Source organism: Microtus pennsylvanicus, chromosome 19 (assembly GCF_037038515.1).
Source record: "Microtus pennsylvanicus isolate mMicPen1 chromosome 19, mMicPen1.hap1, whole genome shotgun sequence".
NCBI classification, from domain to species: Eukaryota; Metazoa; Chordata; class Mammalia; order Rodentia; family Cricetidae; genus Microtus; species Microtus pennsylvanicus.
Genome location: NC_134597.1, coordinates 33706854 through 33722312, shown reverse-complemented (window position 1 = coordinate 33722312; position 15459 = coordinate 33706854). Strand labels below are relative to the sequence as shown.

The 15459-nt window shown below is 46.0% G+C and overlaps 1 protein-coding gene across 3 annotated transcripts in view; it reads right to left on the bottom strand.

The window, feature by feature from the left end:
• The window catches only part of Tmem178b (transmembrane protein 178B), a 413225-nt gene that overhangs the window by 20509 nt on the left and 377257 nt on the right, over nucleotides 1–15459 (bottom strand). Inside the window, exon 4 of one of the 3 annotated variants that reach the window (XM_075953916.1) lies at nucleotides 3290–8694. The exons of the other annotated variants lie outside the window; for them this stretch is intronic. Coding sequence (XP_075810031.1) covers nucleotides 8444–8694 — 251 coding nt within the window. The 3' untranslated portion in view covers nucleotides 3290–8443. Of the gene's footprint in view, nucleotides 1–3289; nucleotides 8695–15459 lie in introns of those variants that run through there. 3 annotated transcript variants of the gene reach the window in all.

The window sequence follows — 15459 nt, the reverse complement described above, 5'->3', positions numbered from 1 at the left end:
ACTAACACCCCTTGAGGCAGATACAACATGTGGTAGGTTCACAGTAGTTCCCTCCCCCAGCTAAGCAAGTGAAGTAGAACTTCCAAAGGCGAGACAGCATCGTGGAGATGGCTCGGCTTCCTACTCAGCAAGTCCAGCCCTCGCCTTTGACCCCCACAGAGAAATGCTCACCAATGAGCGATTTGCCGGCCAGGGCATCCTGCTCAGTCTCTGAAAAGCCTGTGTTTTCCTAGCCAGGTACCAGAAGCCTGATGCAGCTTTTGAGCCCTAAAAATGTGGCTGAGTCAGTTGGAGATGTTTTCTCGGGGTTAGATTTACCTCGGTTTAGATTTTATGTGAACTAGCCAGCACATAAAGCATGCCAGTAACTTTGATATTGGGTCCAGGTCCAAGGGCTAAAAGTATGGAAATTAATTTCATCTGTTCTGTCAGTGCATTAAAATGCAGCTAGCAGGATATTTCAAATTGCATACATATCTTGTATCAAATTCTATTGGGCGGCAGAGGTCTAAATCACCTTCTTTGTACAAGTCTCAAAGGAGGTCACCAAGGTCCATCAGGGATGAGGAAGTTGTGGACTGAAGGAGCCTATACTCATGAATGGAGGGGGTGCTGGCACAGGCCACATTTGTGTATCGTTCTGAGAAAACTATTCTTGTCTGGCAGTCACTTATACTCCGGGATTGATTACCGGTACCCTGTGCTATCCTAATCCCTCTACTCCAGAATTCCCGCCTTGGGGCTATTTCTCTGCCATTCTGCTGAGGGGATTTTGGAAGCACAGAAATTTCTCCATTCCAAAGTTTTCTTTAAGTTCTAAGTTTACCTAACCACGTGTTCTACCCACAGCCTCCACCCCAGCGCCAGAACCACATTTTTTTCTCTCTTCCCATTTCGTCGTGCCTCCTGACCAGGCTCCACTTCTCTACAGAGTAAACCACATTTGTGGAGCAAGCCACAGTTGGTAAAGCAACGCACATGCCTCATCTCCTTTGATGGTCTTTCTCCTACCACAGTCCTAGGAGGCAAGGCTCTATCAACAGAGAGGGCACGATGAGATAATCGGAGTGGGTGGGAAAAGACATCTGAGACCGAAAAGGTGGAGCAAAGGCTTTGGACTCTGTACACAAACGGGCTGCTGGCTTGCGGTTACTTTCTGAGGGTTATCAGCTTGGGCCAAGAGCAGCGGGGAGAAAGCATCTCCTGATTTCTCTCAATGCAGCAGCCAGCATGGGCACAAATAGCAGCAGAATGGACAGGGGAGACCTGGTGTCCCATGAGTCCCCAAAGTCACCCTGCTCCCTATGAGGCTGTGAGGACATGGCGAGGTCACAAGATTCACCCAAGGCTCGAGGTGAGCTATTAACAAACTTTCTAATGTCACTCACTCCAGGTCAGGTCTTTGGGTTGACACTGGCCACGACCTTTGCTCTTCTTACTTTGAGGATATGCTTTGACTTTGGGAGAGAATGACTTAACATTAAAGGCAAATGCCTTCAGAACAGAGAGTGCTTAGCAAGCAGGAGCAACTACCAGGAGAACAACCAGGAAACTCTCTCATAACGGGCCTCCCTCCCTTCAGGTGCCTCCAGGGCCAGGATCCTAGGGCAGTCCTCAGGAGTCCCCAGAAAACTGAGGGCTCTGTTTCAGCCTTTGAGGAGTTGCAATCCCCCTCCCCTTTATTTTCAGCTTTCACTTTTGTTTGTACATTTTTACAGATAGTCTTGGATCGAAACAGTCACACCATGGGCAGTGGGGTGGGGCAGGGGACGGGCACAATTGCCTGAAGGCATGATCACACTCACGACACACACACACCAGCACATACAAATGACAATGGGCCTAGGGGCCACCCCGAGAGGAAAGGAAAAGCTTGGGGCCTAGGGGAGAAAAATACGGGACATGGTCCCCTCACCCAGGGAGTCACAACAGGCCTTAGGCATGAAGAGTAGTAGGCTGGCTTGCAGGTCAGGGAGGCGCCAGGCTGAGCTGTAGCTAGGTAACTCCTAAGTTGGGGTCCAGTTTCTGTTTCTTGGCCCTGAACAAGCTACCTTGTACCCTTATGATTTGCTGGGCTCTAGTCATAGGGAGAGCAAGGACGTGTTATTCTCTGTTAGAAAGTTTCAGGGCAGGCAGGGAAGAAGAAAAGCATGGAGATTCTTTCGGGGGAATCTGTTCTTTTCCCTTTTAGAATCTAAGATCCAAGTGAGTTCATACTGGGAAATGTCCTAACTGGATATACCACGCAGAGGCCCTCCGACCAAAGCTCAGAGGCTATTGACGACGCCACTAGCTTTGCAGCCTGACAAGAGGAAGTGGGCTCTCGCTCTGCCGTGCTTATCCTCACTCTACACACGAGAGAACTTTAATAGCTTTAGGATCTGACTTTCCCCCATCGTGAGCATGTACAGCCAGGAGTGAACCCAGAACTATTAAAACAAGCAGCACTATAAACCCCATGTCTGCTCTAGAGGTGAAATGTCAGAGCCCTCTGTGCTCTTAGCCTCCACGTGGTCTCCTCGTTCTCCATCCCTTCTGGTAATAAGACTAAGCTACAGGAATGAGAGTGCACTTTGCAAAACTGGCCTTGGAGAAAAGGGCATGAGTCTGGCCATGGGTAACAAATACAAAGGAGGCGATTCCTCTGGAGGGCTTGAAGGAAGGCGTGAACCCCATGTACTTCAGCTGGATAGCTACGCTCTAGCTCAGCAACCAAGATGCCCCCCCCCCATATCCCTCTTGGTAGCGCCTTGATGGATCCATTTCACCTTAGTGGCTGCGCTGCTGATAACGGGTAATTTGAACAGTGCGTAATTCATAGACACTTCATGTTTGCAAATCACTCAGCAATTTCTTTGTCACCCTTAATGTACCATGAGGTAAAACGTTATCACCATCCTCATTTTGTAGACGAGGAAGTTCAAGTATAGAGAAGACACAGTGCCCAGAGTCACAAATCATTTTAGGACAGAGCAGAATGAAAGGTACAGCCACCGCTGCATTATACAAGTGTAGCTTAGTTCGTGAGTGTGTACTCATGATTAGATTGAGATGGCACCTGAAACAAAAGGATAAGTAGGTGATAGAGAGATATAGATAGATAGATAGATAGATAGATAGATAGATAGATAGATAGATAGATGATAGATCGGCAGATAGATGATAGATAGATAGATAGATAGATAGATAGATAGATAGATAGATAGATAGATGATAGATCGATAGATAGATGATAGATAGATAGATGATAGATAGATGATAGATAGATGATAGATAGATAGATAGATAGATAGATAGATAGATAGATAGATGATAGATCGGCAGATAGATGATAGATAGCTAGATAGCTAGATAGCTAGATAGCTAGATAGATGATAGATCGATAGATAGATGATAGATAGATAGATGATAGATAGATGATAGATAGATAGATGATAGATCGATAGATCGATAGATCGATAGATCGATAGATCGATAGATCGATAGATCGATAGATAGATAGATAGATAGATAGATAGATAGATAGATAGATTAGATAGATAGATAGTCCTAAATAGTAATCTTTCCCTCTGGCCTGAGCTTTCGAAGGCCTCCTTGCTGTCCTTGGGACTTGTGTTGTTGCCAAGAACACAGAATCACTGGTGCCAATCACAGTTCTGTGGCCATGCCATGTCCTCCCGGCCCCATTTATTCCCTCAGTGACAACCACTCACTGAAGAGGTTCTGAGGTTCTGGCCATTATGGCTGGGCCCACTATAGAGGCCTCAGAGTGATGGGCGGCTTATGATTGGTCTCTCAGTCTTTTGTATGCTATTTTTTTCTAGTTTTCTACAGTGAGCATGTATTCCTCGGGGGGAGGGACTCAATAACTTGTAAAAATCTGGTCTAAGGACTAGGAACAATGTCAAAGAAATGTTTGGGGGCATAGACACATCAATGAAAAGATGGTAAACATAACCCCCGAAGTCAACAGTCTGAGAGATGTCAGGATCTTTTGTATGCATCTGCTCTGCTGAACTTGCTTAAAAAAATCCATCCCTTTCCTCTGTCTGTGTGAGCTGGAAGACAGCACCAAGGCTGGTCCAGCTGAGCTCTGCTTCACCGTTCCTGTCTGTGTGCTCAGTTCTTCTGACTCATCACGTTTCCCTGGAGAGGGATGGATGTGCTCACTGAGGCAAATCAGCCCAGGAGCAGCAGACACATTTTCAGAAAAGAAGATTGCCTTGAACTAGAAGCAACCACTAGTCCACATAGAGACAGAGGGTGTCTGGGTCGATCCCCACTTCTTCCACTAGGTGACTGAAATCAGTGGATGGATGTTCCCCGCCTAAGACAGTTGAAGCCGAATGCTCTGAGCAATGAATTTGACTCCATTATTCCAAATTTTACTAGGCGGGCAGCTTTTGAGACCTCAATGGCACATCTTCCTGAAGTCAGGAAAACACATGCAGCATTTTCCTGTCAGGTCTCTTATCATGTATATGGATGACCAAGGAAATGCAGTCTTAGGGTACCCTCTCTTATGAAGGAAAAGTGACACATTTGGATAGAACCCTCACCTGAGGGACAATACACCAGCATAGTGTCAGGGCCCAGGGAATCATTCAGGGACCCGAGGCTAAAGAGGGCTGATCTTCATCTGGAAGAGCTGTCTAGTTATGCTTTCGTGATCCCTAGAAGTGAGAAAGTGAAACAGACATTTTCTTCCTTATATTTTGATGTCAGTGATTCACACACATCCTTGTGAGACCTCAGGCCATGCCAAACAAGGAGAAGGGGCTTGAAGTCCCTCTCCTCCCTGAGAAGGCAACTGTCACAAACTGATCATAAGGAAAGCCATAGGGAGAAGAAAATAGAAAATGAACCATAACTCCACAGCGAGGAATTACACTTTCTCCCAGCTAGGCCCCAACTTCCCCAAATCTCTGACCTAGGAGAGAGCGAGGAAATGAACAATGAATGTGGAAATTGCGCTCAGGCTGTTGGTTAGCACAGGGCCCACAGCACGTGCAATCACGGTCCTTGTACACACACAGCAGAAAGAATTTGACCTGGGCAGGAGCTGCAGGTCTCGCAGAGGCCACTGGCTCTCAGTCAGCTCAGAAGGCTGGGGTCTATGGTTTAGAGTTAGTGGAGTCCGAACTAGAGTGTGCCCCACACCAAGACTGCTCTGATTTTTCTTCTACTCACTCCCTAGCCACCTCACAGCCAGAAAATTCCAGAATCTGTGTCAGAGTGACTTATTCTAACCAGGGGTCAATAACCTGTTAGGCCACCTAGACAGAGATTGCTATCGCCCATCATTGTGGGGACTTCTGTCCTGATTGGGTGCCATGGCTTGTCTTTGTTGCTAAGTACTACAGACCCCAGCATATGTGTATCTGTGTCTGTCTGGTAGGAATAATGACAAAGTGACCCTAAGGTCCTGTTCTGCCGATTGGGGTGGAATTAATTGAGCCAGAGACACTATCTCCTCACTGGGATCTGTCTATTATGTGCATGCTTCAAAGAAGCCAGTAAGTTTTATTAAGTTTGCCACAGAGTTGGGCAATTGGGTAGAGCAGATGATCTGTTTATGATGAATATGAATTATTTTTTTAAAGAAAACCAAGGCATAAAGGTATAAATGAGAGGTCTGTGAACTTGTTTGTTCAAACAAGTTTACTTAAGAGAAGTTTAAATAGTCAACAGCAAATTGTCCCATTTGGCTTAGCTTCCTCTGTCTTTTTGCAACTGCAAAAGAGCTGGAATTAATATTCCATTCCCAACAAGTTCTGTGCCTCAGTGGATGTTCAAGGACACCTGCTTGTCCCTGCCCAGGTCAAGATACTCTGGAGGAAGACAAAAGCCCTCTCAATCTGAGATACTTCCATTTTCCAGCCCCAAGAATGTCCTTCACCTTAAGAGAAAAATTTATCTTTTCAAAGGAAAAGGAAAAAACAAACTTCTCTGTTAAAAAAAAAACTGAGTTTTTTTTTCCTGAAGATTATTTCCCCTATCATGGAATACACTGTTTATCTTAAGAACAACTCTTAGAATCTCAGTTGGAAGCCAGCAGCATTCCCTAACACCCAGCTTGCCCCTGCTCTCCCGGCACCCCTACACTTGGGGTAGTCACATGTAAGACCTTCTGTAGGATCTGACCAGGGCCCTGATGAGGGAGTCTTGAGAAATGCATCCATACCTCTATATAGGTACACACACACACACACACACACACACACACACACTGCATCAGAAAGATGCACACAAAAAGTTACCCACATGAAGCCCATCAGACATCATACCCTGATAGGATTACACACACACACACACACACACACACACACACACACACACACACAGGGAGGGAGGGAGGGAGGGAGGGAGGGAGGGAGGGAGGGAGGGAGAGAGAGAAGGGAAGAGGGAACGAGGGGGGAGCGGGAGAGAGGGAGAGAAAGGGCAGATGAGATGAATAACCTGGCAGGTGGGGGGAGGGGAGGGAACTGTTGGTAGGTGAGAGGGGAGGCATCTGGTAGGAAAAGAGGTCAGGAACAGGGAGCTGCAGTGGAGCACGTGAGGGAGGAAGGCTGCTGAGTGGTTGGCAAAGTTCCCAAAGCAGACCCATTCTGCAGCAGCTGAGCTCCCCATCTGCATGGCTGACCACAGCTGCACCAGCTCAGGATTCTCTCTTTGCCTCCCCAGGGATGCTTGGCACCAGCAGGGTCCCCAAGGTAACCATGAGTTACTCCTGCCATGTGGCATTCACAGCTCCGGCTAACTTCGCTTCACTTGCTAGCACTCAGTGCCAATTTGCTCAAGTGAGCTGGATGGTCTTGCTCCACCTCAGTTTCGGTGCTAGCCCCTAAAATAGATCACTATTTGGGGATTCGTGGCCTTAAAGATCAAGAGGAAAGGGACAAGAATGGAAAGAGTCGAGAATTCTCCATTAATTTACATAATATCATACAAACTTGAGCCCATGGGACATGGAGGTGCTCTCTCTGCATGTGGCCCATTTCCTGTCATCTGTACAGGGCTCACCCCTAGAAAAGGAGCAGATGTCCAGCGACAAAGGACAGCCCCCATGGCGGGGACCGAAGGTCTTGTTTGGTATATTTACTTGTACATCAGCAGCCAGAGGCAATATTCCTTCTCTTTCCCGATCTGTATGTTCCCCCTCTTCTCTTAGGACTTTTGTGCCCAGCTGTGTCTTGAGCTTCTGAAATTAGTGGACTATATCTTGCAGAGTTCCAGAACCGTACTGTGAAGTGCCACGGGGTTCTCTGGCCCAGTGGTTTTGTTCTTGGTTTTGCCCTCTGGGAATTTCAGTTGTACCAGAAATCATAGAAAAAGTGCAACACAAACAATAAAACCCCCACACTCAGGAAATATCCAGCACACATGCATGCACATACACATGTGCATGGGCACACACACACACACGCACGCACACACATGCACACTTTTGTCTCTCTCCAGGGATCTGCAGCTGTTGCATTGGCACCCATGAAGACCTGCCTTTCAAGATAATTCCTGGATCTTGGGGCCTCCATAATGGGTCGAAAATAATAATAGCGAGAGAAAGAGAGACAACAGAATAAGATGATATTTCCATTCAAGGAGTGGAAAAGAAAAAGGTAACCACCCAACACCTATGCACACGTGCACACACACACGCGCACACACACACACACACATCACAGCATTGCTCAAAGGCTCCATCTGCCCAGAGAACGCAGGCAGGGTAGGACAGGGTGGCCTCTTGTTTAACTGGGTGTAAGGCAGCTGGAAGGTAAGACTGGGTTTTCTGAGCATCCACTGGAATGTCCTTTTGTTGATGCTGATCTTGCCTCTCAGCATGTTCTCTCCCCTTCCCACCTCTAAGACATTGTCCAAAGGTTTGGCCACAAAGAGAAAACTTCCTTCTCAGTCTGTTTTCTCTTCCACTCTTGGTGTGTCGCTGGTGGGCTGGGAAGGAGCTCAGAACAGGAAGGGCAGAGAAGTGGTTCTGAAAAATGGCCTCAAAGATGTGGTTACATTCTATGAACTCAAGGGACTGAGTTTCCCCATGATATGATGGCTGGGTGGTGGTGGCCTTTCCGGCTGGCCCAGAGAGTAGCGCTTCCTTCTCTGTATCTGTGTTGCTCCAGACCACTGCCTCTGTCCCTTCCAGTTCACCGCCACATCCTTATGAGTGACAGGGATCAAGATGCTAGCGCAGGTGGCGGCTTTCACTGTCTTGAAGAAAACATGAAGCCAAAGTCAAGAACTGATGAGAGAGAGCCACGGGATGGGAACACTTTTCCCATCTTGGAGATGAGGCAACACAAAGTCTGATGAGATGCAGGTGCCTGAGCCAACTCAACTCTACCTTGGCACTGGCATCATCTTGATTGAGTTTCATTTTATATATGTATATTATATATATATTTATATATATATATATGTATGGGTTTGTTTTTTAGCACACTGTCCCATTCTCTGGTCTGGATTTAGGGCAGTTGGTCCTCGGGACAGGTTGGACAGAGGGGGCCAAGGTACAGAAGAATCCCGAGATTAGTGTGAGGCCCAGGCCCCCCCACGCACAGAACATGGACCATCCATAGCCGTGGCTGATGTCATCCGGGAGTCCATATAGGTAGCGTGGGTAACGTGACAGCTCAAAGTTGATCCCAGCCACACAGGTGCACAGTGAAATGATGCAGAAGGTTCCTGGAGAAGAAGGGAGGAAACATGGGGCAGGGAAATGGAGAAGGAAAAGGAAGAAGGGAGGAAGAGAGAAGAGAAGTTAGGATTTGCACTTCCTTAAGTGGGAGAGATGAGAAGATTCAGGGAAGAGTGGGCTGCCACCAAGGTCACCATCGAGAGAAGTTCAGGGGAGGGAGGCACTATTGCTTTTGGACCCTTATCTTGGACAAAGTCAGGAAGTTGCTTCTTTGATAAAATACCCCAAATGAGTATCTCATTAGAGATTTATATAGGGTGGATGACTGCAGAATATTTACTTCTTTTTAATTAAGTATTTAAAATATGCTTCTTTCATCAAAAGCACAAATCATCCCATTTGGTGTAGCAATAAAAACATCTATTTTCATTCATACATCCATAGCATCTTTTACAAATTTCAATACTCTTTCTTTAATCTAGTCACCACAAACTCTGGCCACCCAGAGTTTTTTTTTGTTTGTTTGTTTGTTTTTAAACCTTCTCAGGTGCCTGACACTTGAAAAATCTTTTCCACTTTCTAAGGCAACATTTCTGGAAAATACCCCATGGAAAGCGAGCCCTTTAAGATCTTCCTTTCCACTATGGATGGTGGTGAAGTCAAAACACGGGAACTCACACATATGCCTTCTCAGCTGCCATATCCACACGGGCACCGCTTATCTTATCCAACATGCTTCAATGAGAAATTTACTAATCCTATTTGATATTAGGATTCTCTCACCATATACATGCAAACACATATACAACATGTCATACATGTTCCCCACATCAAATCAACCTCCAACTAGAAGATCACATTAGAAGAGGTGAAATGGGATAAAATGTTTCATAATCACAAACTCTGTTAAGCAATACCAATATTTGGTATTGCTAGAGTGAATTCAGTATTTGTGTTCACACATGCCTTATGTGACCCAAAGAAGCAGGTCTCTCTGGGTCAATGAGAAGAAGCAGGTGAGGTAAACTTTCTCATAGGAAAGGAAAGGAGAGGCAGTATGCTATGTTTTCTATCCATGATGAGAAATTTTCTTGCTAACTGCTAGGTTTCTTTACAATCACTTTCTATATTTTCTAGAAGGTTCCTGAAGAACAAGGGAAGAAATGCAGGGTAGGGCAATGAAGTTCCTAAGTCTGTGACCATTTATATGGCCACAGTAATTGCAGCCATACTTAACAGTTAAGAAGTGTGTGACTAATTGAAGTGGAGTGCTCCATCACAAATGGGACATTTATATCATGGCATGGCGGAAGACGGGTGGAAAGATTCTTAGAGCCAGAATTCAGGGAGGACTGAAGCAAAACAGTGTTTTCTGGACATGCCAGGACTCAGGAGCTCACAGCCTCTGGGGTTCACCTGCACAAGACCAAGCCAAGCAACGTTCCAGCAAGAGAGGGAGAGGCTCACAACTCCCCCTCCAAATGAGAAGCTATTGACGGCTTCTGGGGAGGAGAGAGAGTCTGTCCAGTAGGTCAACCACACTCCAGCCGATAGTTTGCATCCATGAGTATGTGGCCGTGTAAACGGGACAATTTGAGTGAGTGAGAGAGCATGCATATGAAAGTACTCTATCGTTGAGCTATATCCAAGGTCTTTTTTTTAAATTTTTTTTTGTTTTTCGAGACAGGGTTTCTCTGTGGTTTTGGAGCCTGTCCTGGAACTAGCTCTTGTAGACCAGGCTGGTCTCAAACTCACAGAGATCCGCCTGCCTCTGCCTCCCGAGTGCTGGGATTAAAGGCGTGCGCCACCACCGCCTCCAAGCTCTTTTAATATATATATATATATATATATATATATATATATATATATATATATATATATATATATATATATATTAGACTTGCTAAGTTTCCAAGGCTGGATCTGAACTCATTCTGAGGCTCAGTCAGGTCTCAATTCTGGGATCTTCCTGCCTCACCAAGTAGCTAGGATGACACTGTTTTCAGCTCTCTTGTGCTATTGAAGACTGGCACCAGGCAGCTGGCTCCTTCCTGTCCATCACCAATTGTCCACCCAAGTTCGGCTGCATTCCATGTTCTACCATATGGCTGCATGAGACCGACAGGACAGATAATGAGCATCGGGAGAAAGGGTCAGCACAGAAGGGGAAGCGAGTGTAGCCAGGCCAAGTCCAGATCACAGAAGACCAAACATGAACGGGCAGTGAAGAGAAAATGTCTTCAATGTTATTCATAATCCAAGAATTAAACATTCAAAGCATAGGGGTTAGAGAGATGGCTCAGCAGTTAAAGGCACTCGCTGCTCATCCACAGGACCCAAGTTTGATTCCCAGCACCTGTTCGTCAACTCACAGCCACCTGTTCTGCCTGTTTCAGGGGTCCTAGCTCTGCTCTCCAGTTTCCTAGGGTACAGCACTCATGCACATATACTCCACACACAAATAAATAATAAAAAATAAATGTCAAAATCTTTAAAAAAAATTAAAGAAAAAAGAAAGCTCGAAGCACAGTGACAAAACATTTTTAAATTAGTTTTGTTTTGGATTTTTTGGTTCTCTCTCTTCTCTCTCTCTCTTTCCCTTTTTCCCTCCCTTCTCCCTTCCTCCCTCTCCCGCATCTCTCTATCTCCCATCCTGTGTGCATGTGTCTGTCCGTCTGTCTCTGTTTCTGTCTCTGTCTCTCTCTCTCTCCCATCCTGTGTGTGCGTGTGTGGGTCTGCCTGTTTCTGTGTCTGTCTGTCTCTCCAGTTCCATGTGTGTGCGTATGTGTGTGAACATGTGTTTGCACATATATGTGTATGTGCATGTGGAGGCCAGAGGTCAACCTTGGATGTCAGGCCTTAGTCCCATTTGCTTTTCTTTCACATGGGATCTTTCACTGGCCTGGTGTGCGCTATGTATGCAAGGTTCTCTCTCTCTCTCTCTCTCTCTCTCTCTCTCTCTCTCTCTCTCTCTCTCTCTCAGAGAGGTATCTGCCTGTGTCTACCTCCCCAGTGCTGACATTACACGTAAGCCCCATGCCTGGCTTTTCCACCTGGGTTCTGGGGTGGAATGCATGTTCTCATGCTTATGTAGTAAGCATTTTAGCATTTTACTGACCAAACTATGTGGTTTTAGTATTTTTGTTTGCTTTTGTGTTGGTTTTGTTGGTTGGTTTTTATCCTCTCCAAAACTAACAAAGGCACTGGAAGACAGACGATCCAGTAGCTCTATGGGAAATGTAGGCTACTGTTGCTGTACAGAGAATGATTGTTAAGACAGTCACGGTCATCCTTTTGATACAGTGATTTCTCACCTGGGAATGAAGACCTAGGTCTGAAGTTGTTTATGTGGCAAGGAGTGGCTGGGAAAGAGGGACCCACATGAGCTCGAATACTGTGTGAGTGCAGCCTCCAGGTGGAGAAGCTTGCCCTCCGGGTGGAGAAGCTTGCCCTCCGGGTGGAGAAGCTTGCCCTTTCTTAGAGGCCTCCTATTGACTGCCACCTGTGTTTCCCACGACCCTGAGAAGTACAAAGGACTATCGAGTACAAGGAGGCAGCTAGGAGGAAGCCGTGATCATCACAGAAGGTATGGGGCATTCTGGGGAGGTGGGCGCAGAGCTAAGAAACCCAGTGAACGGATAAGTCAATGACTGCTTCCCGAACGATCTGATCTTCTGCTTTTATGGGTCTTATTTTTATGAGTGTGTGTTTCATTGTGATCTTGTTTTTTTTTTAATCCCATTTGTTTTCTATAAAGAAAGAAAGGATGTGGAGTTGGGTGGGTGGGCAGCTGGGGAGAATCTCGAAGGATTTAGGGGGAAACTGTGATAAGAACATATTGTATAAAAAGATTTTCTTCAATAAATGAGAAGAAACGATTGTGTGCACAGACAATGGAAAGTAGGGCATCAGGATGACTTGGGCACAAATGCCATGTGACTAAAATGCACGAGTATGTGCCACACTGTGAATACATGCGCTTGTGTGTTTAAAATGCACAAGTATGTGCCACACTGTGAATACATGCGCTAGTGTGTTTAAAATGCACGAGTATGTGCCACACTGTGAAAACATGCGCTAGTGTGTTTAAAATGCACGAGTATGTGCCACACTGTGAATACATGTGCTAGTGTGTTTAAAATGCATGAGTATGTGCCACACTGTGAAAACATGCGCTAGTGTGTTTAAAATGCACGAGTATGTGCCACACTGTGAATACATGTGCTAGTGTGTTTAAAATGCACGAGTATGTGTCACACTGTGAAAACATGTGCTAGTGTGTTTAAAATGCACGAGTATGTGCCACACTATGAAAACATGTGCTAGTGTGTTTAAAATGCACGAGTATGTGCCACACTGTGAAAACATGTGCTAGTGTGTTTAAAATGCACGAGTATGTGCCACACTGTGAATACATGCGCTAGTGTGTTTAAAATGCACGAGTATGTGCCACACTGTGAAAACATGTGCTAGTGTGTTTAAAATGCACGAGTATGTGCCACACTGTGAAAACATGTGCTAGTGTGTTTATATGCTAATGAATGCTCACATCAACACTTGAGTGCGAAGTGTGTATGCATGTGTTCGCAGTTCGCATGTCTATATGTATGCCAGGCTCTCAGCTTGCTCATTCATGTCTATGGCAACAGCTCATGGGAATAGCAGCCCCAGACTGACAGGGGTCAGAAAGAGCCTGGTCCTGTGTCCTGGGGCTCAGAGGATACTCTCTGGTGGCCCTTAGATGATAAAGTCTCAATATAGACTTTCCAGATCAGAATCTTTTGTTCGTAAGAAGAGGAAAGAGAGCTGTGTCTTGACAGGTGTTACACACTCTAAATTCTAACAAATCAAAACTGCCTGCTTGGAAGTCTTCCAGTTGTTGACCTAGAAGCCCTGTCAGGGTGCAATTTGTAGAATTTTCTAACATGTAGGCTTAAGACATGTGCTGTTTTGAATCAGAATGTCCCCCGTAAGCTCAGATGCTCATACGCTTGGTGTCACTGTTTGGGTAGGTTAAGGATATGTGATCTTGCTGAAGGAAATATGTCACTGGGGATAGGTTTTAAAGTTTAAAAGCCATGTGACATTTCCAGTTCTCTCTCTCTCTCTCTCTCTCTCTCTCTCTCTGCTTGTGCTTGCAGAATATCATCGTATCATCTGACAGTGGGGTAAGTTCAAATCTGACCTGCCTTTGGTTTGTTCTGGGCATTGGGAATCATGGATACAAACCAGGACAGAGAGTTCTGGGCTGGAGATGTGGACCAAGTCAGTATCTTATAAACTGAAGGTTTGGCAGTGTCAGGGGTCACAGAGGACTTTATATAAACTTCAGAAAACAGAGATGTCCCTTCTCAACAGCTTCCTCATGCCCCTCCACTAAGCAAATGGAGGGACTTTTGCTGGGAGAGAAGATCCACACAGGGGTCGAAAGCTGCTGGGACTCTCAGGGAAGCCTCAGAAGTGAGTCTGGATTTGGCTCACGCTCTAAGAAAACTGAAGTAGCAGACCCCAGCCTTTGAGGCCGTGCCTGTAGACTTTCTCATTCTGCTCCCAGTGAGCACTTAGTGAGAGGCAAATGGGGAGTCGAGAGAGGCAGCTGGGATTTCAGCGGTGATCAACTGTTCGCTGTGGTTCAAGTAAGGCAGTTGACTGATAAGACCCCTACCCTCAAGCCATCCTTCCCTTTGGCGTGAAGCTTGCCCTGCACTGCCAACACCTAGTGCCTGTGAGTGTAGCTGACTGGTACAGAAGTGACAGGGGCAGAGCGTGGTGGATAACAACAGCAGGTCTGGGGAGAGGAGTGCTTTTGCCATGGCAGTGGGCGTGGTGGAACTAGAACAGCCAATCAGCAAACATTTGTTTAACTTTTGATTGATCCAGTGATGGTGCTGGATGTTGGTGAAAGAAAGGAGAGGATAAGATATGACTTCTGCCTTAAGGAATCTTTAATTAAAACTAAAAGAAAAAGCAGAGGAAAAGCAATGTATGGTGTTGTAGGGAGTATAAGCCATGCATAAGTGAAAAACCGAGATTAAAGCAAAAATAACAGCAGATGGGGGATTAGGAGACGTGGGTTTGTAAGCAACAGCTCTGAGCTGCGGTTCCTCCCTCTGAGAAATCAGAGAGCTGAAGCAGAGACTTTAAGTTCTGTCCCTTGTGTAGCAGTATCTAGTAAACACCCAGGGGGAGTAGTTATCATGACTTCAATATAGACAGTATTGCTAGACAAGGAGAGCTTCAACGGGAAGCAGGGCTTCAGTGGGGAGCAGGAGACGAGCTGGCCAGGGCCCTCATTCCTAGGACTCCATGCCTGATATGGAGCAGCATTCTAGGTACCTGCACACCTCTCGGTTGCAAGGCGTTCACTGCTACAACCCAAGCCTAGTTTCCATGTTATGTCAGCCATCCTACTAGACCACTGGGGTTTTGACTTCTACTTTTCTACATACAAAAGACAATGAAAATGTCAAACTCCCATCAAATTATTGTTCTAGCCTGTTACGAAACCTCTAATGGAGGCAGCAATGTGATCCAAACTGCCCACGTTCTTCATAAGGAGAATCCGGAGTGGATTTTCTTCACCTATCAGAGCAAATGCCTTACCTTGACCACACAGCCATAGCTATGCTGGAGAGTGCTCTGGGATAGGAGACGAGAGAAGCACACCCCACAACCTGGCCTGTGCGCTCCTTCTCTGTGATAAGAGACGAGAGAAGCACACCCCACAACCTGGCCTGTGCGCTCCTTCTCTGTGATAAGAGACAAAAGAAGCACATCCCACAACCTGGCCTGTGCGCTCCTTCTCTTGTCCA